The sequence below is a fragment of the Marmota monax genome, unplaced genomic scaffold, assembly GCF_021218885.2.
Source record: "Marmota monax isolate L192 unplaced genomic scaffold, Marmota_monax_Labrador192_F-V1.1 WCK01_AAM20220418_F8-fsc00004, whole genome shotgun sequence".
Classification (NCBI taxonomy): domain Eukaryota; kingdom Metazoa; phylum Chordata; class Mammalia; order Rodentia; family Sciuridae; genus Marmota; species Marmota monax.
This window is the reverse complement of record NW_026692881.1, coordinates 19,999,820-20,025,317: the sequence shown is the minus strand read 5'-3', so window position 1 is coordinate 20,025,317 and position 25,498 is coordinate 19,999,820. Positions and strand designations below refer to the sequence as shown.

Sequence of the window (25,498 nt, the reverse complement as noted above, 5' to 3'; positions counted from 1 at the left end):
TTAGTAGTACGTGGGATCCTGAAAGAGACCACCTTCATTTTGGTCACCCAGAAAATGCCATTTTTGGTGACATCAAAAGCAATTGCGGTCCCATGCCAAAGAGTCACCAGTGAGGGCGATTTATATCTGCAAAGGCTGATCAGTCCCCTGAGTCCAGGAGAGGCCACGGGAGATGATGCCCCTGTTCCCAAGCACAGATCCCGGGAAACACTGATTCACACGCTCCACTCTGCATTCGCTCAGGTGCCATGGCAACGAGGCCCTTCAGAGCACATGGTAGTGCCGACTGCCTGTCATGTGGCACCTCTTCTGGCAGGCCAGGCCGCCTCTCCAAGCAGGCTTGCCTCTGTCCAGCAGGCAGGGAGTGACTCCTGGTAACTATGTACACGGGGCAAAATATGCCCAGAGCCAGCAGATGGCAGGGCCCAGCCGAGATGTGGGAAGAGGGGAGGGCTGGTTTGGGCTGAGTCAGAGGCAGGAACAGCGGACAGCTCCTGAGGGGGCAGGAACAAGTCAAAACCTCACACACGCTGCTGCCTGGCCTCAGCTCGTCTGGGAGGCTGGGGAACAAACTGAGCAGGAGCCAAGCCAAAAACATCAGAAGCTTCGACAAATAACACTGGACAGTCTCAGCCTCCCTCCTCCGGGGGAGGCGATGGACACTCCCAGCAGAGGGCAACTGCTGGTGCCCCCAGCATCCTCAGCTCTCATTGTCTTTGTGCAAATCTCTGGTGGGGCCAAGCCAGAGCCTCTCACTGCAAAAGAAGCAGCTCCAAAGCTCCAGGGTAAACCCTCCACCAAGATGGCGGACAGGTGAGGGGCTCCTGAGGTGGGGAGCAGGGCCCACATCTTTGCCAACTGTATCCTTCACGTGACCCTGAGCTTGATACCCAATAGGCAAATGGAGGCATCTGTTGGGACAGATTGAAAGAGTACGTGACGCAAATCCAACAGAGTGACCTTTACCCGTGACTTGGGGTGTGTACGTTTTTTGCTACAGGATGCTGGTTACAGAACATTTGGTGAGACATCCCGAGCCATGACAGTGAAATTCTGACGTACTTAGCCCAGAGTGATAAACGGGTGTTTCATTTCCTGCTTTGGAATTCTTTCCAGTCACAAGACCCTCCGTGTCTCCCAGGCCCATGGCCAAAGTTTGAACAGAATGACAGGCACTCGTGCCCGCCCATAGGGATGGCAGCATTCACTTGTCCAAAGGAGGGTATTTGGATTTGGAGTGTTTTCTTCTTCCCCTCCTTCTTCTCAAGATTTCCTCTCACCAGGGAGATTTTGAGAAGGTGCCCATCTGCAGTGACAAACGTCCATCCTAGGCAGGCCCTGAACACCAATATCAGCACTGTCACCAATAATCTGGAGATCCAATTGCACCAAAGGCCAAGAATCTGAGAGACACACTTGCTCCCAAAATGCACTAGGACATCAGGGTTGGGCACCTTCTGGAGAATCATTAGAAGCTACAGGCTAGAGAAGTCAGACAAATGATTACCAGAAAGAATACATTTTCTGTTTCCATTTTTATTGGGAACCTCAAAGAAAAGGAAGAGAGACGGATTGACTCCTGAGACAATCCCTGATGCAGAATCACAAAGCGCTGGGAATTCTGGGTGTTGAATGGGGGACCATGACCCTCAGCAAATTAGTCCAAAATCAAAGGCGTTAGGGTTGTTCTGGAAATAGAGATTCAAGAAGCCCAGGAAAACGTTCTTATCCATGAGCAGAGCACAGACTGTGGGGTCCTGCTTCATAGCTGATATCCAGAGCCGTAACGTTGGGGTGTGATTCACACAACTGCAAGACAGGAAAGAAGGGTCAGCACGTCCCACAGGGAAGACACTGGGAAGAGGGACACTTATTATTGCCTTTTAAGTTTGCAAGAAAGCAGAAAAATGAGTTTCTTGGGGGAATATGGTTAGTACAGTTATCATATTTAAAGTGAACATAATCACTTAACTGAAGAAAAATTTTCTTTTTTAAATAGTTGTACACGTTTTGGAATTGCAGAATCTGTTGCTTCTAATAATCCAGGGGGATACTTGTGGACTGAGGCTCTGGGGAAATAAAGTGTCTATTTCCTTGTTTACTAACAAAAAATAGAAAACATTCTTAGGTCATTTGCAGATTTTACTTCAGGGAGTTTGAAAAAGATAAAAACAGTAGTTTCCAAAAATACTTTTTAAGTGAATAAAACAATCCTGAGACTTGAAATCATGGAGATACTGAGGGCCCTGTTATGGTTTGGATGTGAGGGGTCCCCAAATGCTCATGTGGGAGACAGTACAAGAAGGTTCAGAGGAGAAGTGATTGGGTTGTAAGAGTCTTAACCCAATCAGTGATTTAATCCCCCTGATAGGGATTAACTGAAGTGGTGGGGTGTGGCTGGAGGAGGTGGGAATTGGGACATGGCCTTGGTGTATATATTTGTATCTAGAAAGTGAAGTCTCTCTCTCTCTCTCTCTCTGCTTCTGGATCACCATGTGAGTTGCTTCTCTCTGCTACACTCTTACATCATGATGTCCTGCCTCACCTCGAGCCCTGAGGAATGGAGCTGGCCTTCTATGGACTAAGACCTCTGAAACCAAGAGTCCTCAAATAAATTCTTCCTCCTCTACAGTTATGCTGGTCGGATCCTTTAGTCACAGCAGCAAAAGAGCTGACGAAAACAGGCCCTCTAAAGATGGATCACGGAATTTAGGTCGAGGGCATGCAGGGTGACATACTATGGTAACATTTGGCTAGGGACAGTCCAGGACTGATGGTGAACCTTCCTGATCTAGAATTCAATGCTCTGTCTTTGGAGGAGACAGGTTCTTATCGTTTACATGTTGGAGTTGAGTTTGAATATCCAAGTTGGTTATGTTACTGATTTCCAAACATCAGAAATGTCCAGCACCCTCCCTGCATCTGGCAGGATTAACATGAGTCCTAAGCCTATCCAACATCTCTCTGAGCTTTGGGGTGACAAAGCCTGTGTTCTGCTCAGGATGCTACAGAGCTATTATTTCTTTGGCCTTAAACATCCCTACCCTTCTGTGGGATGTGGTTGTGATTTTGTACATGCATTTAAACATTAATCAGGTGTTCCTTTTAAAAATTATATTCCTGGGCTGGGGTTGTGGCTTAGTGGTAGAGTGCTCGCCTAGCACACGTGAGGCACTGGGTTCAAACCTCAGCACCACATTAAAAAAATTAAATAAAATAAAGATATTAAAAATATATTAATAAATAAAAATGATATTCCTATCTGGGGGAAGATTCCTCATAGACATGAGATGTAACTCGGGTGTGTGGTATCTGCTGGGCAATGCAGCAGGACCAGATGGACTGGGCAGGACAGCAGGCTGTGAAGCGCTACAGGAGGCTTTTGCATACAGGGTCTCCCCACAGAGATGCAAGCAACACCTGAGTCTGCAGGTGGTGGGAGGAAAGCCCAGGTGCATTTGGAACAAGGACACACACATGGGTGGCTTGAAAACCTGCTTTGGTTTTATACATCCTGGGACGCCCCCACAAGGGGAGGTACTGGCACATAGACCATCTCAAACATTGTCACTCAGTGTATTTGCCACCACATGGTGGAGGGTCTTACTCAGCTATCCCATACACATCCAGCCGCTCAAACCAGGGCCAGAGGAGGTAATCGATCATGGATATGTGGTCCCCACCAAAGAACGTGGTGTTCTGATAGTCAAGAATCTAGAAAGGCAAACGGAACAAAAGCACGTTAATTCACAGCTCTGCCGGCATATTTCTAGACATTAAATATAAATATCAGATACATTCCCAAAGAGGGAGATGGAGGATTCAATTCTTCTTCCCATTTTTAGGAGACTATCTCTTCCCTTTTCCTGAGGTTTCTTTCACCTCCTCTAGGGCCACACTCCTGGCTGTATTCTGTCCCCTCCCTCCTTCCAACACTGGAATGACAGTGTAACTCAAGTGACTGGAGAATCTGGACAGACAACAAGTGGCTCCCCCAGTCTGGAGCAGGCTGCTCCAGGTGCTGGGCTTCCACACACCAGCTGGGTCCAGAGCGGGAGGCCCAGCCTCAGCCCAGAGCTGCCCGCGACCTGGAGGCCTGGGAGCCTCAGCCTGATGCTGAAGGCATCGTCAGGAACCCCACTTGCTGTAGTTCTGAACCCCATTCCCAGCATGCTCTTCTCTATGACAAAAGGCATACGTAGCCTTCCTACCACTCACTCTTTCACCTTCTCAATCAGTTCAAAGCCACAGCAAGAAGAGCAGCTCCCTCAAATCCCAGCATTATCCATCATTCTTTTATTTGAGTTCTCTGAACTTCACACTCTGTTCCCTCAACATTATCAATATCTGCATTAAAATAAAATTTCTCTTTCCTAAATGGGACAAATCAACACAGGTAGATAGATTCTACTGAAAACAGATACCCTCTCAACAGACAGATCATCAAAGACAGATGAAAGAAAGCACCTGAAAACCCTAAAAAGCAAACACACTTGGCGAGGTTGTCATTGGGCCAGCTCTTCCTGGTGTCCGTTACCTGGCTGAATCAAGCAACCACTCGCTTTGGCCTACACAGCTCATAACCAGAGATCTGTCCCCCAGCTGGGGCTTAGAATGTGGCCCAGGTGACTCAAAGACGTAAGCTCTGTGGTGTTTCCATCTTGAGACGTTGGGGCTGTAGTGAGGGACAGAGGTTTACTAAGAGGCGTCCTGTAAATTAGGTACCTGGTATGAATGGCACCATCAAGGACACACTCCAGGCCTGCTTGCTCTCTTGGCTGGAGCATGGTGATGGCTTGTAGCTAAGAAGGGAAGCTCTAGAGCCCCCAGACCTTGTCCTGTAATAGGCTTTACCTCTGATCTAACATGGAACCCAGAGCAACTTACCTCCTTTCTCCTCTAAGCCTCAAAGTCCTCATCTATAAAATGGTGGGGATGTCAGAGGTTCTGGTGAGGGAATGACATAACATGCATGGAAACCCGCCTGACACTGCTCGGTGAATAAGAGCAAGACCCCTCATTCTGCATCCACAGAAATCAAGTAAATACCTCCTGCCAAAAGATCATGAGCTCTCTATATGCTACCCCTTCTCAGAGGGAAAAGAAAGTCTTGATGCCCTAAAGTCTAAGTCTTGATATTTCCCAGTGGGCATAGAGAGATCCCCTGGATTGTTGTCCTGAAAGTCTGGATAAATGTTAGGTGGTAACACTTGTTCAAGGAGGCTAACAGAACAGCATGAAGACAGCAGAAGCTACGCAATGAAAAACCCAGAGGTGTCCTCGGTCACATATAAACAAGATCTGGCTTAGAGGGGAAAGAAGCAAATATATCAGTGTTTATAGATTCCAGCAGGCTCAAAACTCCCTTTGTGTCCAGGAATAGATAATAAGTGTCTAAACTCTGTGTGTGTGCGTGTGTGTGTGTGTTTTGTTTGTTTGTTTTAGGTACTGGGAATTGTACTCAGGGACACTTAACCCCATCCCTTTTAATGTTTTATTCTGAGACAGGGTCTCACTAAATTGCTCAGGGCCTCCCTCGATAAGTTGTTGAAGCTGGCCTTAGACTTGTGATCCTCCTGACTCAGCCTCCTTAGTCACTGGGTTTCAGGTATGCACCACTGCACCCAGCTAAATACCCAAACTTTTATCACTGATTTTGGAATGAAGAGCCACAACTTGTTATTGGACTCATGGCACAAATGAAAACCAAATATAAACCACTGGACTCTGGAACAACTGTATAATTCTTCTGCTTTACAGAGCAGGATGTTCTTGGGAAAGACCTTGTTAAGCAAATCAGACAAAGACATTTAATGGAATCAGGTGGGTCCTTTGATAAAATGATGATATAATTTCACAAATGAATTGCTGCTTAGTAATTGATAATTGTTCAATATATATTTCTAAAGCTTTCTATTTATTTACTCAGAGTAGGAGCATGCCTTGAAATATATGATCTTATAGACATTATATAAATACTCATAAAGTAATACAAGCAATAATCAAGCACTCAGCACAGTAAAGTCAACATGAGCCAGGCATGGTGGCACACTCCTGTAATTCCAGTTACTTGGGAGGCTGAGAAGGCAGGACTACAAGTTTAAGCTGAGCCTAGGCGATTTAGTGACCCTGTCTCGAAATTTTAAAATGGCTGGGAACATGGCTCATTGGTAGAGGGCTGGCCTAGCATGTGCGAGGCCCTGGGTTCAATTCTCAGTACCAGGGAGGGTGGAATCCATGTGAGCTAATGCATAAAATAGATCAATTGCCCTTCACCCGGCCCTCAAAGGGCAATACACGTCCCCTCAGCTCTCTCGGAGCTGGCGATAACTTGACCCACCACATCAAAACTGCCTGAACTCTCAATACAGTGCCAGATTATTTTTGTTTTTGTTTTTATTTTCTTTTTTAGTTCTGTAGACAGAAAAGGGCCTCATACATGCTGGGTAAGTGCTCTGCTACTGAGCCCCCCACTCCACTGCTGCAGACCCTTGAGCCCTGCCCCAGACAGCATTTCCCAATTTTAAGCAGATCTAAAAATCTAAAAATTCCTACAGAAAACTGTCTCCCCATCAACTAGCACAGAGTTCTGCCTTCTTTACTGATGCATCTCAGGGTTGCAGAACACCCTGGCCAGGCCTCCTTGGAGGATTCTTACAATTCTTTAGGACTCCCAATAGGAGAGCTCTCTTCTATACAAACCTGGTACTTTTCAGATGTTTAAAATTATCTTAGAGTCCCAGACATTGTGAGGGAAGCATTTTGCAAAAAAGGCATTTGAGGTTCTGGAATACTACAAAAATCTATTTTAAAATGTTCTGTTTTCCAAATCACTTAAAAATAAGGCTACAGACTTAATGAGGGAAAACTAGTGAGCAATACCCACAAAGAAGGAAGGCCTTTTTGGCATGAGGAAGGTGCACTCTTCCTTCCCACCCTCTGAACCTGAAAGGCCTGGCTGGAAAAGCCCCTGTCTTCTTCCAGGCCTCTCGGGCGCCCCCAGCGGGAGGAAGATTGAAAGTCAGTCCTTCGAGGTCCACAGGAGCAAGAGCGGAGGAGGAAGCACTTGGGTCTCCCTCTAGTGGTCATCAGTGGAGCGGCGCAGTGGCCGTGCCTCCCTCCCGTAGGTTCAAAGGAAGGAAAAAGAAATCTGCAATGCTTTCAAGACTGAAGCAAACTCATAAAAGAGAAGCGAACCCCAGACTTTTTAAATCAAGACAATGTTAAGAAAAGAAAACCTCCAGATTAAGATCTCAGACTCTCAGTTGCAGCCTCAATAACTGAGCTTCAAACCTTGAAGGGGCTGCCTGCCCTTTACCATCATCATTGACAGAAATCTGCAGCCTTATGGTCATTGTGGTAGGCTCTCCCTCCTCCTCCTCCTCCTCCTCCTCCTCCTCATCATCATCATCATCATCATCATCATCTTTGGTACAGGAGATTGAGCCCAGTGGAGCTTTACCACTGAGCCACATCCCCACCCAGCCCTTTTAAATTTTTTTTTTTTAATTTTGAGACAAGGTCTGGATAAGTTGCTTAGGGCCTCGCTAAATTGCTGAGGCTGGCTTTGAACCTGTGATCCTCCTGCCTCAGCCTCCAGAGTCGCTGGGATTACAGGTGTGTACACCCAGCAGGAAATTATTCTTAAGAAGAAGCCCCCCCTCCCCAAAACATGAAGCCACCTACCAGTATGTGAGCAGTACAATACAAGCCCTTATCCAGATGCCGCAGCAAAGCACTCAATTTTTTTTCCCATAAATCTTTTGAGTTCATAAAAGATAAGTGAAAATTCTCAAGATGTCAAATTCAGGTCCCTGCTACACTGAGACAGCTGAGGATCCAATGAACAGAGTCTCAGTAAAATGAATCATTTTCTCCTCTAGGAAACAGCCTTAGAAGTAGGGTTTATGCAGAACCTGCCCCTTCTGCTGCCCCTCAGTTACCATCAAGATTGTCCCATGAAGATGCAGAATACAATCTGTCAACATTTGGAGCTTAAAGGGGCACTGAAAATTCTATCCTGTAATCCTTTTAGTGGCCCTAATTATTTTGTTCAAAAATCTGGATAAGGGCTTGTATTGTACTGTAACACTAGGTAATGCCAGTCAAATTCTGTAAAGTGATGAATAGCATATGCAAATTTGGCGAATATTTATCACCTCTCTGAAGAGGGAGGGATATCTGTGCATAATATCAGTGGAAAAAAGCATACCAGGAAAGACTTACAGCAAAATATTTTTAAATGTTACATTTCTATATACATAAAAGAGATAAATTAAAAGTTAAAGTAAAAAACATGTTTTAAAACAAGTAGATTTTATACATAAGGAACTCTTTTAAAGGAACTACTACAAATCCACAAGGAAAATCAATAAGGTCTTGAGAGACAGATGGACAACATCCTGGAAGAAACAATCTTCACAAAACCAAACACAAAGCAATGACATACTTTGGGGAAACCTCCCACTTCAGACGCAATCAAAGTAATACAAAGGACTGAGAGTATAGCTAAATGGTAGAGTGCTTGCCTTGAACGTGCAGGACCCTGGGTTCATTTCCCCAGCACAGTGTGTGTGTGTGTGTGTGTGTGTGTGTGTGTGTGTGCGCGCGCGCGCGCGCGCGAGCGCATGCGTGTTTGTGTAAAGTCAAAAAAGGAGAAATTGCTATTTAGCTCTCTAAAACAAGCAAGTATCTTTGTGAATGAAATCTCCAAAGGAGATGGTACCTGGAGCATTCTCATATACTGCTTGGAGAGTGGTGTAAACGTCACACATCACAAGTCTTTTGAGAAGCCATTTAGTAATATATGGCTGGTACCCCCAAAGCATGCAGCCCCTTTGATCTGGTATTTCCATTCCCAAGAGTTTTGCCCAATGGTGTATTCTAAAACAGAAAACTATTTCTGAGCCAAGAAGCTGCACTCCCCATGGCCCCATTCATAATGGCAGAGGACTCAGAACATTTCGACACCCCTAATTCCAGGGTGTGGGATGAACAACTATTTGCTTTACACATATGGCAAATTATGGAGACACTAAAAGTGATTTTCTTCTATTTTAAAAATTACACATCTAACACAGAAATGCATTTTTATTACCTTTAAAAAATTCAAACACAAAAAATAGTATAAAAGCAAAGATCCTCCCTCCCCGACTCCCTGCCCTTGACCCACTTTTCTTTCCATCAGAGCTGTAATCAGTGCCCTTCCCAGTGGAAGCCACTATCAGGACAGTGGAAGCCACTATCAGGAGTTCAACATGTATCCCTCCAGACACTTTCCTGGGCATTTGTTCACATGTATACATTCACATATATTGTGGGGGATTTTGACTATTAAAATGGGACCATGCTACCTGTATTACTGTGTGATTTACTAAATGTTTCTAGGCAATCTTTTCATGTCAGTACACAGAGATACACTGTATTCGCCCCCCTACCATCCAGTGCTAGAGATTGAACCAGGACCCCAAACATGCTAGGCAAGCACCACCAATCTGTACCCCAAGCCCTTTTAAAATTTTTATTTTGAAACAGGGTCTTGCCAAGTTGCCCAGCTGGCCTTGAACTTGTAATCCTCTTGTCTCAGCCTCCCCAGTTGCTGGGATTACAGGTGACACCACGCCCAGCTCAACTGCATTCATTTCTTTTTCGTATTTTTTTATTGATGCATTTTGGCTGTAAATAGTAGCATTTGTTATTACATATTCATACGTGCACATAATATAACAATATAATCTGGTTATTGTCATTCCCTAGTATCATTTGTAACTACTCCACAGAATTCCACAAAATGAATATAATTTATTTATCCATCCTCCACTTAATGGATACTATGATTTCTATTTTTTGCCATCATAAATAATTTTTCTCTAATAAGACCCTTACATATATAAATAAACATTTATAGAGGTTACAGAATATGAGGAAAATCCTTATGTAATGGTAAGTTTTATAGCAACACATTTTAAGTACATAAAAATATACATAGCAGAAAAGGATAGAAAAAAAGTATATTCATTTATAATTGGAGAAAAGTAAAATTAGCTTTTAAATAATAAAAATAATTATTATTCTATTATTTACATGGTGGGACATGGTATAGCAGAAGGCTATTAAAAAAAAAAAGGCCTATAATTCTAGCAACTAGGAAGGTTGAGGCAGGAAGATCACAAGTAGAGGCCAGCCTGGGCAACTTGGCAAGACTCTCAGCCACTTAATGAGACCCTTTCTCAAAATAAAAAATAAAAATGGCTGGAAATGTAGCTCATTGGTAAAGTGCTAAAGTGCCCTGGATTTAATCTCTACCCGCCCCACACACACAAAAGAAAAAAACAGGAAAAAAAATTTCATGATACATCAATTATATCTCAACAAAACTGTTATAAAAATAGCTAGTAACAATAGGTTTAGTTTGTAAATGTGTCAACCTAGTTGATAAAAAAATAACATTAGGTTGTAGATACTTTGTGGTAAAAGACTACAGATTATTTTCAATAAAGAATTAGCCAAGTATAAACTTTCTTTTCTTCCTATCTTAGTGATATTAAAGGAGAAACAAACAACATAAATAATTTCAACATTGAAATTAATAAAAATTAAAGAAGAACAACAATGAAATTTCACCAAGACAGCCAGGCATAGTGGTGCATGCCTGTAATCCCAGCAGCTCAGGAGGCTGAGGCAGGAGGATGGAGAGCTCAACGTCAGCCTCAGCAAAAGCAAGGTGCTAAGCAACTCAGTGAGACCCCGTTTCTAAATTAAATACAAAGTGGGGCTGGGGATGTGGCTCATTATTCCAGTGCCCCTGAGTTCAATCCCCATACCAAACCCCTCCCCCCCCCAAAAAAAAAAAACAAGACAATAGAACCTAATGGGCTAAAATGTCTTTCTTTTGGAGAGGAAAAAGGACAGATTAAAAGTGAAGATTACAGGTAAAATTTAGAATCAACAAAGTATTGCCAGGCATGGTGGTGCATACCTATAACCCCAGCTGCTTGGGAAGCCAAGGGCAGGGAGGATTGCAAGTTCAAGGCCAGTTTCTGCAATTCAGTGAGACTCGATCTCCAAATCAAGAATAAAAAGGGCAGGGATCTAATTCAGTGGGAGAGCATCCCTGGGTTCCATCCCTAGTATCTTCCCCTCCAAAAGAAAGTAACCACAGATGCTCCTGAATGATGCTCACACAAATTATGCAAACTTGACCTCATGTAAAGTCTATACCTAGGACTTGTAACCAGATTTGGCAGTGTGGAATGCAAAGGAACGTAGGACAAAGCGGGTTCATGAATGCTAAGAAGCAAAAGCATGGTGTCCTACGGCTTCCAGAAGGGGAAGGCTTCTGTTGCTGATGAGGTCCTCATTCCCAGTGTGATGTTTCAGGGTTATGTCACCTTCTCACTCCTCTCCTGATGATGACTGGGAAGGAACCAAGCAATAGCAAAATGTGGACACTGAATGAAAGAAAGCATGTGAAGCGTCACAGAAATCCGGCCAAATCCTGCCCTTCAGTGCACTGGACTTGACTTCCATAAAACGTTCTGAATGAACTCCCTGGTGAAAAAGAGCTACTGAAAGGTCCTGTCAAACTGAAATCCACAAAGACAAAACCAAGACTGGTCCAAATGCTATTTTGAAATGGAAAAGTCAGTAATACTGTAAAAAAAGAGAAGAAAGCTAAAAAATGTGTGCCACTTCAATTAATGATTCAAGAAAAGCTAGAAAATCTGTTTGAAGACAGATTTAAAGTGTGTTTAGCCCAGGGCATCCCAACAGTTTTAAAACTCATGCCAATGTTCAGTAGAGGAAAGCGAGCGGAGAGCCAGCTGGTTCAATAATAAAAGCAGTGGTAATAGATCTCAAAGAAATGTGAAAAATATTATAGAAAAAATGTGGCTATGTAATAATAAATCTTCAATCTTAATGAACTGGGTTTTTAAAGAAAAAAACTTTAAAACCAGACAGGTTACTTATTTCAAAAGAAAAAAAAAGTGTCAGAGTTTAAAATTGCAAAATGTGAACAGCATTTTGCCTGGAGGTAACATGGCAGATTGTATATTGAAATCTTGGCCCATTTATCATTCAGAAAGACCATGGGTATTCAATATATTTCTAGCTCATATAAAATCCTGATTGTACAAAGCCATGTGAAAGAGTTATGTGTCAGGGGGTTGTTGCTATTAGAATTATTCTGACAAGTTTCAATTTCACTAGAGTCTCCTTAGAGTCAATACATTGATATTTAGAGGAATTAATCAAATAACACAAGTCCACTGGTCATGTTTTCAGATTCTGACATTGCCTTCATTGTAGCTAATATTCTTGTTAACATTCTATGGGACAAAAACCACATTCAAATCTGCTAGGATAACGCTACATATTTTGTGGTCCTTCAGTAACATCAGTGAAAGCTACCTGATCCTGGGGTGGTTAGCAACAGGTATTTCTGGGGCTCAAGTAAATAAAGATAAAGTGGAATGTGTTATTAGTGATGAACTGGAGCCAGCTGCCCACACCTCTTTCCAACTCTGAATTCAGAGGCAGCACATGGGTAGCTTAAAATCAGCCTTGGGAGGGGATTTACACCATTGAAATTGACAAAAGCTAAAAATCAGGGACTTTCCCCCTTCTTTATTTCAGAGAGTTGGTTCTTAAACATTTATGACCACCCTACTGATTTGGGGTTAATGCTTCTAGCTAGTAAAATTGTCCCATATCACTCTCCTAAGCTCTGTCTCCAGGATTATCCCATTAGTACCCCAAACAGAGCAAAATGAATCCGCCTTCCAACCCTCTTTCAGTGAAAAGCATCACATTTACTGGCTACAAACACAAACTTGAAAACCAACTTCCATGACTTCAGCTCCTTCACCAGGTTCCATCTCATCTTTAACTCTTAAAATCTCTCCCTCTCCAACCCTCTTGACTGTGGTCCTGTTGGCCCCCTTACCCACCCTCCTCACTGTTGCTGGGATGAGCATTTTAAAACACATGAAGATTGATGCATGCCTATAATCCCAGAGGCTTGGGAGGCTGAGGCAGGAGGATCACAAGTTCAAAGCCAGCCTCAGCAATTTAGTGAGCCCCTGAGAAACTAAGAAAGGCCCTGTCTCAAAATAAAAAATAAAAATGCTGGGGATGTGGCTCAATGATTAGGGATGAGGCCACTCTAATTTGCAAAGTAGGACTAGTACATTCAGGTTGAAATGATTGTTGAAAAGAGCAAATTATTTAAAGCAGTGAATGCCAAGTACCTGCAGCATTATGCAAGGCAAAAAATACATACAGGTTCCCTTGTGCTGAACAGAGCCCCAGGTGAAGGAAACCTGTTCCTCCACCATAATTTTATATATTCATTTAGCAACCTGCACTTTACAAAGTTCAGCCATCCTCTAAATGGAGAGTTGAGAGAAATAGATCTGGAGCCAGCACCAGGCCTCCTCTCGCTGAGGGTTCTGGAACCCAGTAAAGTCAGTCTAAGACCCAAGACTCCTTCTCCCATATCCCAGGCCTCTTTGGCGTCAAGGCCACAGCCCAGGACCCCAGAGAAAAGGTTGATATCGTTTACTCGTGACTTCATCATCTACAAGTACTGCAATTATGCAAATCTAAGATAAGGAATGAAGTGTGTATAAATTTATACTGCTTTCACTTGACAAAGGTCAAATGAAAGAGTATTAATAACCAGCCTTCCCTTCAGGGGCGAAAAATGCATTTTCTGGCTACCAATGAAGAAACAATGCATCCATCCAAGGTATTTATCAATTTCTGGAACAAAGATAAAGGAAGCCAAAAACCACCTTCCAGATTATTCTAGAGGTAAGGAATAAGTAGCTCCACTACTTAGAATCTACTGGCAGAGATTGCTCCTTGTCCACCCACACCCACTTTCTTTTTCTTCCTTAATTACACAACACTAACTTTATTCAGAGTGTCCCAGATAAAAGACAAATTTCTCAGCCTCCTCTGAAAATAGTTAGGACCCTACAACTAAATCCTGTTTAAGCAGTCACTTTTCAAGGAAAAGTCCTTTAAAGGAGCGTCGCCATTTGCCTTTTTTTTTTTTTTCCTCTTTACTCTCCTTTCCAGAACCTGGAATTGGGATGTAATGACTGCAGTTCCAGCAGCAATCTTGTCATTTTGAGGATGAAAACCTTGCACTAAAGACGAGAAAACTGAAAGAGAGAAAGAGTCTCAGTACAGGGTAATTTTATAAGGAAGCCACCAAATGGCCCTGAACTGTCTCCCTGTGGCTTTCCCCAGCGCCAGGGGGCTGAATTGAGGACACAATGCATGCTAGCCAAATGCTGTACCACTAAGCCTAAGCTACACCCCCAGTCTCCCATTTTTTTTTTTTTTTGAGACAGGGTCTTGTTAAGTTGTCCAGGCTAGCCTCAAACTTGGTATCCTCCTGCCTCAGCCTCTCAAGCAGCTGGGATTACAGGTGTGTGCCATGATGCCAAGTTTACCTCTGGCTTTTTGATGTGAGAGAATAAACTTTTATAAGATAAATACAGAATAGTTAGGCCCACCAGCAGCCAAACACAATCCCTAGCTAATATCCTGGCCTCCCTGGCAGAAGCCAGAAAAGCTGTGCATTTTCTGAGATACTCAAGAAACATGGTGACTCCAGAAAAGAAAGCACTTGGTGCAAACTGTACACTCCTACCAGATTTTTAAGAATAATTCCAAAGCATGTCAGTGGAAGGTGATGATCTGTGGGACTTAGCAGAGTCTGGCAAAAGGAATAAGCCTTTAAAGTAGAAGAAGTCAAAGTGACCAGGCCGGAGACCCTGCATGGCTTTCTCCAATCCACCTGACCATGAGAGGGGCCCCTTTTTGTACCTCCTCCAGGTTGCAGAATTCCTGACGCAGGGAGATCTTCAGATCAGCACATTCTCTCCCACATCTCAACGCTACCAGACACTCCTTAGTCAACTGTGGGACCTATTCGGAGGACACAGGTTCTTAGTGGAGCAGTCTGTGGGAACCATGTTCCTGACCTGCCTAAAACTGCAGCAAAGTTTTACAATGCAGAACAGACCAACACCCACACACCACGACCAGAGTGCTCCCTGCAAGGGGCTCGAGGTTATGCAGGAACCCACTTCTTACAGCACTCAGGAAAATAAAGTGCTTTAACGGGGGTTCAGCACTCCTTACCTGATTGGCTATTACTATCCTGTACACTGAGGCTTAGAGAAGACGCTTAACCCCTCTAAGCCTCAGTGTTCTCATCTGAAAAAATGGATACGATAAAAGTGCCCAACTCAAAGGCAGATGTGGAATGAAATAAGTTGGCCTCTGAAGTAGTTAGGGCAGTGCATGGACATCAATTTATATGTACTATTAATACCATTGTGTACTATTAACGCCATCATTTTCTTTCCAAAGAGAATTACCTTAAAATGACTCCATCACCTCTTCTTTCATTATCAATAGCTGCCCTCTTTTCTCCCTTCTTCATATTTCCTGGATAGCAGTATCCTTGCCCCATTTAAAGGGCAATTCCCTTTCATGCATAATCTTCTCACTCTATGATGTTTAGAAATACTCTCTTTAAAGGATCACCAGTTTTCAGTCAGTATCCCTACTTCAATTCACATGGTCATTACCATGTGGCAGTCAGACCTGCCAAGACTGCCAGTTGAAATGGAAATGCACCTAGGAGTTAATAAGCCTTCAACCTTTACTATCAGTGGTCAGACCCTACTCTAATTCCATGGCAATTATTCCCCTGAGGCTCAAATGGTATTAAAATAAAACCATTTCACCAATGATTTGACTTTATAATGGGTTGAAATTTGGCAAAGACATGCAAAGTAAAATAGACTGTTAAGTGGCTCTTTAAAATTAAATATACCTTACAGAATAGCTCCAATAACATCTTCTGGCGTGCTCGTTCATAAGGGTCATATGGGAAGAGCCTCCGTCCTGGGTAAGCGTCATCCAGGTATTCACATGTGATGACAGACTCATAGATCAGTTGACATTGGCTGGTCTCCAGGACAGGAACTTGGCCAAAAGGGTGTTTTGTAAAGTACCAATCAGGCTTGTTTCTCAGGTTAATGTTGATAACTTCGTGTCTTAAAAAGCAATGACAAAAGAAGACAGAATAAAAATGTGTATATAGGCAGATGCCCATCTTGAAATAATCAATTTATAAAATTAAACTTTGTGATTATAGTAGTTTTTTCAAAAAAGTTCAAGTTTTGTATAAACTATATTATATCATTGTCTTCATTCCTTCAGTAAAAGGTGTTAGATGTTTTCTATGCCTGATCCCATTTGTTCCTCGGGATTCCCCACTTCCTAGGAAATAAGACTGGAGGTTGAATCTGGTGCCCAATGCCTTGTGCTAAGAAGTCAAGATCAGAGCTAAGCAGACTGACTCAGTGTTTGTGACTCATGGCATTAGAGAGTTTAGGACATTTTAAAGCTTAAAAATACAAATCTGGTGTTAATATGTCATGATATGTTGTGGTAAATGTTAACAAAGAAGAGCACAAGTTCAGGCACCAAACTGGACAGACTAGCCCAAGACCTTGGCCACACTCCCTCACCTTCTGTGCTCTGTGTCCTTAATTATAAAAGGAGGGTGATAAACTGTCCCCATCTCTTGGCACTGTTGTGATGATCAAGGAAGTGACTATGAATTGTTTGGGACAGTGCTTTGTTCATTAGTATACAATAAGCTTTTAATTCTTATTTTTAATTATAATTATTAGAGGTTCAAGCCTATAAAGTTATCAGAGACAGTCACATAATGTTTAAAAAGATTAAAGGAAACAAATGAGTACATTCTTTGCTCAGTCTAATAAATTATATTAAAAGCAGCAGTGCTCAATCAGGTGACTTTTGCCACCACACCTCCCCAAGGAACATTTAGCAACCTTTGGAGACATTTTTTGGCAACAACTACTATAATCTAATAGGTAAAAGGCAGGGATGGTGCTAACTATCCAACTATTTTCAAAACAGCCCTTCCTCCCCCTCCTCAACAAAGAATCATCTGAATAAAAATGTCAACAGCGCTAAGGTGAAGAAACTGCTTTAAAGAAATATTTACATCATCAGTTCCTAAGCTGCCAGTTTGTCCCCAAATAGGGAAATTATTGGGTTGCTATTATTTTTCTTTAAAAACAGGTAACCTTAGAGGCAATTCGATTTGAGCAAAAGGGAAGAATGTGCAAATACATGTCATAATAAAGCATCTCTGCACCTATCTCTGTATTCTCTGATGCAAATCTGAAAATGCTGTATGCCCCCTGTCCCCATGATGGACTCTTTGAGACAAGAGTCAGAGCCTGAAGTGACCCATTCTCTACGTTTGAACTTAAGGTTGGTGGACTCACAGTCCACATCCCAGCAAAGTTGCTTAACCTTCTCAACCCAAACCTGAAGAAGTTCATCTGCAAAATTCCTTCTAGAAGGATAGGTACCCACTTCTCAGGTATATCGGAACCTTAGAGACACCTGTTAGTAGCAGTTCCTTCTATTTCAATTTTTGGAATGGTTTATTCCTTCATTTAAGAAACACTTTTTTGAGTACCTACTATGTGCCGGGCTCTCTCCTAGGGTAGGTCCCTACCCTCCCAAGCTCACAGTTTTGGAGGACATGTTGCAGTAGTGTGGGGGCAGTGGCCGAAACGGAGGGACTAGGAGGAAAGATCGGTGTTGGATGCAGTAAGCACAATAAAGAACGAGAACAGGGTCCACCTAAGATGGCTGGGGTGGGGGTGGGGACCCCATGGAAGGGAGCAGCTGGAGAAGGCCTACATAGCCTTGGCTGTGCCCCTCCTAAACAAACATGGGGGAGGGAATCAGTTTGCCAAAGCCACCAAACATTCAGTTTGCTCCGCTTTGTCTGAAAGTTCCATGCAGGGACAGGCCCCTGAAAAGAGCTCCGCCTTCCAGGAGGGTTGGAAAGGTACCCTTGCTTTGGACGTTTGGGTACCACAGGCGGTGTGGCCACCTCCACATCAAGAATCTGTGAAGAATGGGCATTTAAACCCCAACTTTCATTTTAAGGGTGTTTCATTTACTTTGCCTCCGGAGAAAAGGACAGGGAGCCCCGTCTAAAATCTGAGGGTGCCCTATATTTTAAATATTCCCCCCTGCCTGTGGAGCGCTGGGCTTTATCAGGGCAGCCTTGGCTCCAGCTCCTCACCTGATGCCTTTGGCTTTGAGGACGAGCCGTGTCCTGTGCGAGTAGGGGCAGAACCTCATGCTGTAGACGCGGATTGTACCTTCAGGTACTGGCCCTGGGGGACAGCTTCCTGCAGGGCGGGGAGGGGCAGAGGACGCAGAGGCGGGTTAGCTCAGTGAGGAGAGGGGCTCACTCCCCTCCAAAGCTCTGCGCTCAGCCCCCCAAGTCCCACAGGGACAGTTTCGCACGTGGCTTTGGGGCAGAGGAGCCCTCCAAGTTCCTCCTAGCTCCGCTGACCTACAGGTTAACGCCTGTCAGCCCTCCCCAGAACCAGTCACCTGGCTCCCCCTGTCCGCGGGCCAGGGTCGATCTGGAGGACTCACCTTTCCCCAAGGACCTGGTCGTATCCACAGACATGGCGTCTAGGTGTCTGCCCTGCGCCCAGCGCTCACAGTCGTAGCCAGGTGGCTCGCCGCCGCCGCCGGCTCCAGGGACAGCTGCGCTCAGGAGCCCTCCTGCCCCAAATTCAATTTTTGAAAGGCTGGACTCCGGCGGGTTAGAAGGGGCGGTGATCTGGGGCAAGAGCTAGGATAACAACCGGGGGAGACAGAACCCCAGATTCGGAAGCCCAAGAATAAGGACAAAAGCGATACCAAACCAAGCAAAACCCTGAAAAGTACCCACTTTGCTTTGAACATTCGAGTGCCATCTTTGGTGGGACCTCCTCCACGTCAAGAATCTGTGAAGGATGGACATTGAAGCCCCAACATGCACTGCAAGGGAGTTTGGTAAAAATCGACCAAGATAACACGTTTTTTTCTTTTCCACCCTCAATCCTCCCTTCTTTACTTAAGACAATTGGTCACATCTTTGGATAGTGAGTACAGAGTGAGTATGGCTTTTTTTTTTTTTTCCTTTAATAGGGCCAAACTTTTTCATGATACAGCAGATAGGAAGAAAAAGTTACATATTCAGATCTTGCATCTCCTTGAGAGTGAGTGCCAGCTAAATTTTGCAAAACACTTCACTTTGCCTTGCCCTAGTCCTGGCCCTAACTGCGAGATTTTACCCAAGTTCTGGAAACTAGCAGTTAATAAGAACAGGATACCTAAAGGCAAAGAACAATTTGTGAGCTCTCCCCACTGCAACCCAAATTTCCAAGAAGACTCATTCTAGTGGTGAAGAACACATTACCCACTGCCCAGCAGCACAAAGGTCACTTGCACAGCAACCAGTCACATGAGGTAGAAGAGGTAGCTGGCCTGGGCTTTGACACTGATAAGCTGAGATCCTGAATTTCAGGATGGAAAAAGAATTTTTTTAATTTCCATGACTGAATTGAAATGGAAATTGCTTGCAAATCCATTTTATGGGATTGACAGGTAATGAAGGAAAGAAAAGCATTGTGTCTTACGCAAAACTAATTATTTCCATGGACTATTTGTTTGCTTCCTAAAACTGCTCAGTCAGGCAACTAGTATTATTCCTATTTTACAAAATAATAAATAGCCTCAGAAAAATAAAATTATTTGCCCAAAGTGACCAGCTAGTAGAGTTGAAGAAATTTAAAAATCCAAAGAATGACTCATTGTCTTGGCCCCTAAAATGGATAACAATGTAGAGGAAAGGGTATATGTTCAGGAAAAGATGTAACACATAATGGCTGTTATTTTAATCTAGCTATCTTATTAAATGAAATAACAGAACCTTATTAAGAGGTTTATGAACGGGCACTTTTTGGCCTTTGGAATTCTAATCTATTCTGAACTTCTTATTTAATAGTGCAAACATTTTTTTGTACAAAATAAAAATCTTCAGAATAGTGACTCAATCGAATTTTTTACTGTCATTCAGCAATTTTATGAAATAAGCTTAGATAACAATGTGGCTTTATAAGAATTTGGGAATATCGAAAATGTTTGGATAAATGCATAGATACTTAGAAATGCATAAATGTCAGAAATCTGGTGTTGAAAAAGACAAATTGGTTCTTGACTTGCTATGTTGACAACTTTTCATTTTGGAAGATAAAGTTATATAGCTAATTTCTATCAAAAAGGATAAATTGGATGGTAAAACAGAAACAGGAAATAACCATATCATGTCAGAGCTCCTGGTAGATAAAGAGTCAGACAAATGTGTCCCTTGCATATTTCAAATAGATGAGAGAAGTATACCCAGAAGAAGAACAACATTTCCCATCCCTCTCTTTACTCACCTACCTACACCAAATTAGACCTAACTTCTCACATACAGGTATACTTTTAATAAACAACATTTTCCAATGGAAGGCCCTAGGAGGAAAGTGGAACCTCAAAATAAAAATAAATTATTGGTAACATGTATTTGGTGCTTTATGTGTATTAATCCACTTAACCCTTAAATGGTCCTAAAAGTATTAGTTCATTTTAAAAGTTGAAAAAAACTGATGCTAACAAAGTTATAAACTTGGCAAAAGCTTCATAACTATTAAGTAGAAATGGAAGGATTAAAGAAACACTCTCAACCAGTAGCTTAATATATTCTAGATATGATGGACTGAATGGCTAGAAAACATTCTTCCCTAGATAAATATTTTAGGCTTTTGGGTCCTTCTGTTCTCAACTACTTTATTCTTTTAGGGTAAAAACAGCCATAAATGATATATAAATGAATGAGGGTGGCTGTTTTCCAATGCAACTTTATGGACACTGAATTTCAATTTCATTCATATTTTTAATAGCATTTATTTTCGGAGAAGTTTTAGTTTCACAGCAAAGCAGAGGGGCTATAAAGATTTTCATATATCCCCTACCCCACACATGCAAGCTTCCCAGACTGCCAACATCCCAACCAGAGTGGTACATTTGTTACAATTCATGAATACATACTGACAAATTATCATTAAAGGTCCTTGTATATGTACATTAGTTGTTCACTATTGATGAATTTCAAGTCATAAGTTATCATTTGTATTTTAATGTTTTAAAATGTAAAAAACATTCTTAGCCCTTTGGGCTGTAAAAAAAAAAAAAACAACCAAACAAAAACAACAAAAAAACCCAAAACAGTTGGCTGGATCTGGATCTAGCTCAATGGCCTTAACTTGGACATCTGTGGTCTGTAGCACAATGATTGGATTAGCAATGGAGAAATTAATTGATTAATTAATTTGTAAATTAAAATGTTCTATGTCAGAGGATGTAGTTCCAAGTTCTTTCTCTTTATTCCCTCTTTAAAGGAAATAAAATCCTTTAGAAGAACATTTAGAAAATGTTGCTTATTAAAAGTGTACCTGTATGTGGGAAGTTAGGTCTACTTGGTGTAGGCAGGTGAGTAAAGAGAAGGATGGGAAATGTTCTTCTTCTTCAGATAGAAAGCAATACTTTTAGAGTTCTCAAAACCTGGAGCCAGAAAGGCAGACTGTGAGACCTGGCTTTGGCATTCAAGCCAGCTATAAAAGTTCTCTGACTTTCCCCTGTACAGTGAGAACATTAAAAATACCTACTAGATGGGTTCATTGTGAGTGTGGACTGTGATCATACAGGCATCATCAATATAGTAGTGCACCTCAAAATTAATTAAATACTAGTGACGAGGAACACATTTTCAATAGTATAGTACATTCCAGCTTTGTATCCCTATAGATGAGATATACTGTTATTCAGTTTTGCTAAGCATATTAGAATTAAAATTCAACCCACAATATTTGTTTCACCAGTTACCAGTTTAATGGCAATTGAGTAGGTTAAATGCTGCAGCTACATTTCAGTAATGTGGTTTTTGATCTTACCACTGAACATTATCGTTTCCCTAGAAAGATTTTAATTATGACCTTTAAGCTTACTTCTTTTTTAAAGATCCAGTAGGTACCTCTTTGGAATCCTCTTTGCAAACTTTCCTTCTATATTATTTCATGTTTATACTTCTATTATACCAATCCATTCAAGCATGAGACAAACTGTTATGAGGCCATCTTAAACCTGCTCCAAATTGGTTTCCAGCCACTTCAAATATAACTAAATCTGTTTTGAAAATGTAGGGATCCTTAATCATGGCTGATTAATGACTTAAGTCTTTTAGGAAAAGAATGCCACCACAAAAATAATTTCTTCAATTGTTTACATGAGTTTACCTTGAGAAAAAGTAGAGTTCGTATTTTACAATTTTTCAAAAATTTTTGTCATGCCCACCACTGAGAGAAGAAACTAGAGGATTTTCCTTTTTAATATTTCAGAAGAGGGGTTGGAGTTGTGGCTCAGTGGTATAGTGCTCACCTAGCATGTGAGGCACTGGGTTTGATTCTCAGCATCACATAAACATAAATAAAATAAAGGTTCTGTGTCTATCTCTGATGAAACATTGGTGAAGGTTAAATAATTGGGCTTTAACTAAAAGTGTTAAAATGCAAAATTTTTAAAAAGTTCGCGATGCTATTAAAGAAATTTTAAAAAAATATTTCAGAAGTGCTCTTCACATGTAAGATTATAATACTGGGTATTCAGTTATTGTTCATGGAGTTCATAGAGCAAGATAAATTAGGAAACAGGTTCTACCCTCAAATATGTCTATAGTCATCACTTGTTTCTAGGAAGTGAGGGTCATAGGGAATTCTGTGCTTTAATGAATTTGTTTGGGGACATATTCAATAAGATCACTAAAATTATTAGAGGAAGAACGTCATCTTCCCACTTGGGAAAGTAGAGTCAAAGGAGACTTTTAAGTGTTTAAATATGTTTTCCTATACCTATGTCTCTTTACAACTTGAGGCATCAAAGAAAAAAACTTAACATATAACATTCAAATAAGCTAAAGCAAAATTCAAGATTCTAACATGAGCAAGTCAAATATTTGTAAAAATCAAACAAAACACATTGAGTTTGGAAAAGAAATATCAATATCTCCTATTAAATTTCAGGCATAATAATGATGTGGCAAAAAAAAGTGATATAGTCATCCCTACATATTCACACAGATTTGGCCAAGGACTCTCTTGGATACCCAAATCCACAGCTGTTCAAGATTCTTAAATAATAAAATGGCATATTATTTTCACATAATCTTGCATATCCTCCTATATAAATTAAATCATTTTTAGTTATAATACCTAATACAATGCAAATGATATGTAAATAGTTGTTCTACTGTATTGCTTTTGAAATAATTATAAAAAGTCTGTCATATTCAGTACAGATTGAGGTCTTCCCCCCCCCCCAAATATTTTCTATCCAAGGTTGGTTGATTCTGCAGATGTGGGGCTCGTGGATAAGGAGGGCTGACTGTGCTATCATCTCCTGACTCGACCTCCAAATGCTAAGTTGTTGAATAAAAAGAGTCTGGGGGCAGAGACATATGTAATCTGTTACATTAACAACAGTAGTACTGACTCTAAAGAGTACTGACTGAATTTGAATCTCCTCTTCAGCATTTAATAGCTGGGTGACCTTGGGCAAATTATAAAAACTTTCTATGCACTGGTATTCTAATCAGACACGGGATGAGAGCATTTAATACTTAGCACGCACCTGTCACCTAGTAAGAATTTAACATTAGCTATTATTTTTATTATCGTTTTCATGTAGCAGGAAAGACTTTCAGTCTTCAAAATGACAGGATAGTCCAAGAAATTAAATTCCCCTGCCTGCTTGTACCCTAATCATGCAGTGTAGCCCAACTAGAGATGCTCCATTTCAGATCTGAGTACCTAGTGATCTGGGGTCTTCTCCCATCTCCAGTCAAATGAGAAAAATAAGAACAAATTAACCTGACTTAAAAATATTTGATTTAAAGGCCTGTTCTTTATTCTTGGATTATAACCCTTGTATTTTTGTTTTGTTTTGTTTTTGTTTTACGTTAAATTCTCTGATGAAACACTGGTGAAGGTTAAATAATTGGGCTTTAACTAAAAGTTAAAGTGTTAAAATGCAAAATTTTAAAAAAGCTCGCGATGCTATTCTGGGTCCTAAAATTCATGAATATCTTAAAGTTCAGAAATGACCTCAGACCCCTCTGGTCTCCCAACACAACGAAGGCCACATCCAACCCTCCAGGGAGAGGTGAGAGGAGAGACGGAACCCTAGCGGAACCTCAAGGCGCCTGACCGCCGGAAATGGATGGGGAGGGGTGATGGCGCAGAGGGAGGCGGGGCCCATGTGGGACACGCCCCTTCTCACGTGATCCTACCCGCCAACTGGCCGCAGGGTCCAGAGCTTTAGCCAATCCTCAGAGCTTTTGGAAGTGCCTGCCGAACAGTGCTGAGTAGAGCCAATGGGAGGCTGCGTTACAGCTCTGATACCGAAGTGGAGGGCCTAGTCACTAGGGCTGGCCTAAGGTGAAACCAGGTAGTGGTTGGTCGTGGCCCCACAGGACCCTACTACACTTTGTTTGAAAACTCGCCGGGAGCCGCCGCGCCTGGCGGGGCGGGCTGGCGACGGCGGCAGAGATGGATACGCCGGCGGCTGGAGCGTTGGAGCGGCTGGGGGCAGGAGTCAGAGGCCGTTTGTGAAGTCAACCGGTTCTCAGCTGCCTCTCAGGGTGCGGCCCCCACATCATCATGGGGCGGGGAACTCATTTCCAATGTAGAACTCGCGGCCCACCCTGAACCTATTAAATCGGAAATGCAGCGCTGAGTCGTGGGTGATTCTTAGGCACTCGTAAAAGACCTAATCATTCGGACATTTTCCTCACCAGCAAATCTGAGCCTGAGTACAGGAAACCAGACTTTGGGGCAGGTAGGCAGCCCCTTGATTGTGATGGTAAGAAAAGTGTCCTGGATGTGTTCTCCAGATCCTTCTGCCAGAGTCTTAAGACCTCATTTACCCTCGGGACTAGTTTAGAATAAAATGAGGCTCTCTGATCTGCCTTCTCCTGGCGGTGAAGTGGTGATAAAAATAGAAATCCACTGGACTCTGGAAACTATGGAAGATGTCATTAATATTTCTCAGTGGGGACATTACCTATTATTTATACAGCCTTATAGAATGAATTGATCAATGTGGTCTTCCCACTATTTAACACCTACTAAGTGTCCAGTATGGGATTTGGAAGGATGGATTTGAAGGAGATTGGAGGCTGGGAGACCAAACAGGCCATTCAGTTACCTAACTTAAGGTGAGGTGGAGAGAGTGAGATTAAATGGATGATGGAAAGGAAAGAATGAGGGAGGTTTCTCAACTCAGAAACTAAAAGACAGGAAACTTGACAGGGCATCTCTTGAAATGACAATAGGTTGTCCCGTTGGAAATTTCCAATGAGCACATAGAAATCTAGATTATAAAGTCCAGATCTCACTAAAGATGTTAGTTTTGGGATTTTCAGCACAGATAATGATAGAATCCTCTAAGTCATTTGAGTATTTTGAGATAGGAAATGCAT

General features: G+C 42.1%; 1 protein-coding gene across 1 annotated transcript; it reads right to left on the bottom strand.

Moving 5' to 3' along the window:
• Positions 1 to 1,518: 1,518 nt before the first annotated feature.
• Gsto2 (glutathione S-transferase omega 2) lies at positions 1,519 to 25,428 on the bottom strand. The gene is made up of 6 exons (XM_046449891.2): positions 18,529 to 25,428; positions 18,167 to 18,275; positions 15,860 to 16,082; positions 14,842 to 14,943; positions 3,608 to 3,714; positions 1,519 to 1,809 (listed from the first exon to the last, which is right to left on the bottom strand). The coding sequence occupies exons 1-6, from the start codon at positions 18,560 to 18,562 to the stop codon at positions 1,650 to 1,652; spliced, it is 735 nt and encodes a 244-aa protein (XP_046305847.1). The 5' UTR covers positions 18,563 to 25,428; the 3' UTR covers positions 1,519 to 1,649.
• Between the last annotated feature and the right edge of the window lie 70 nt (positions 25,429 to 25,498).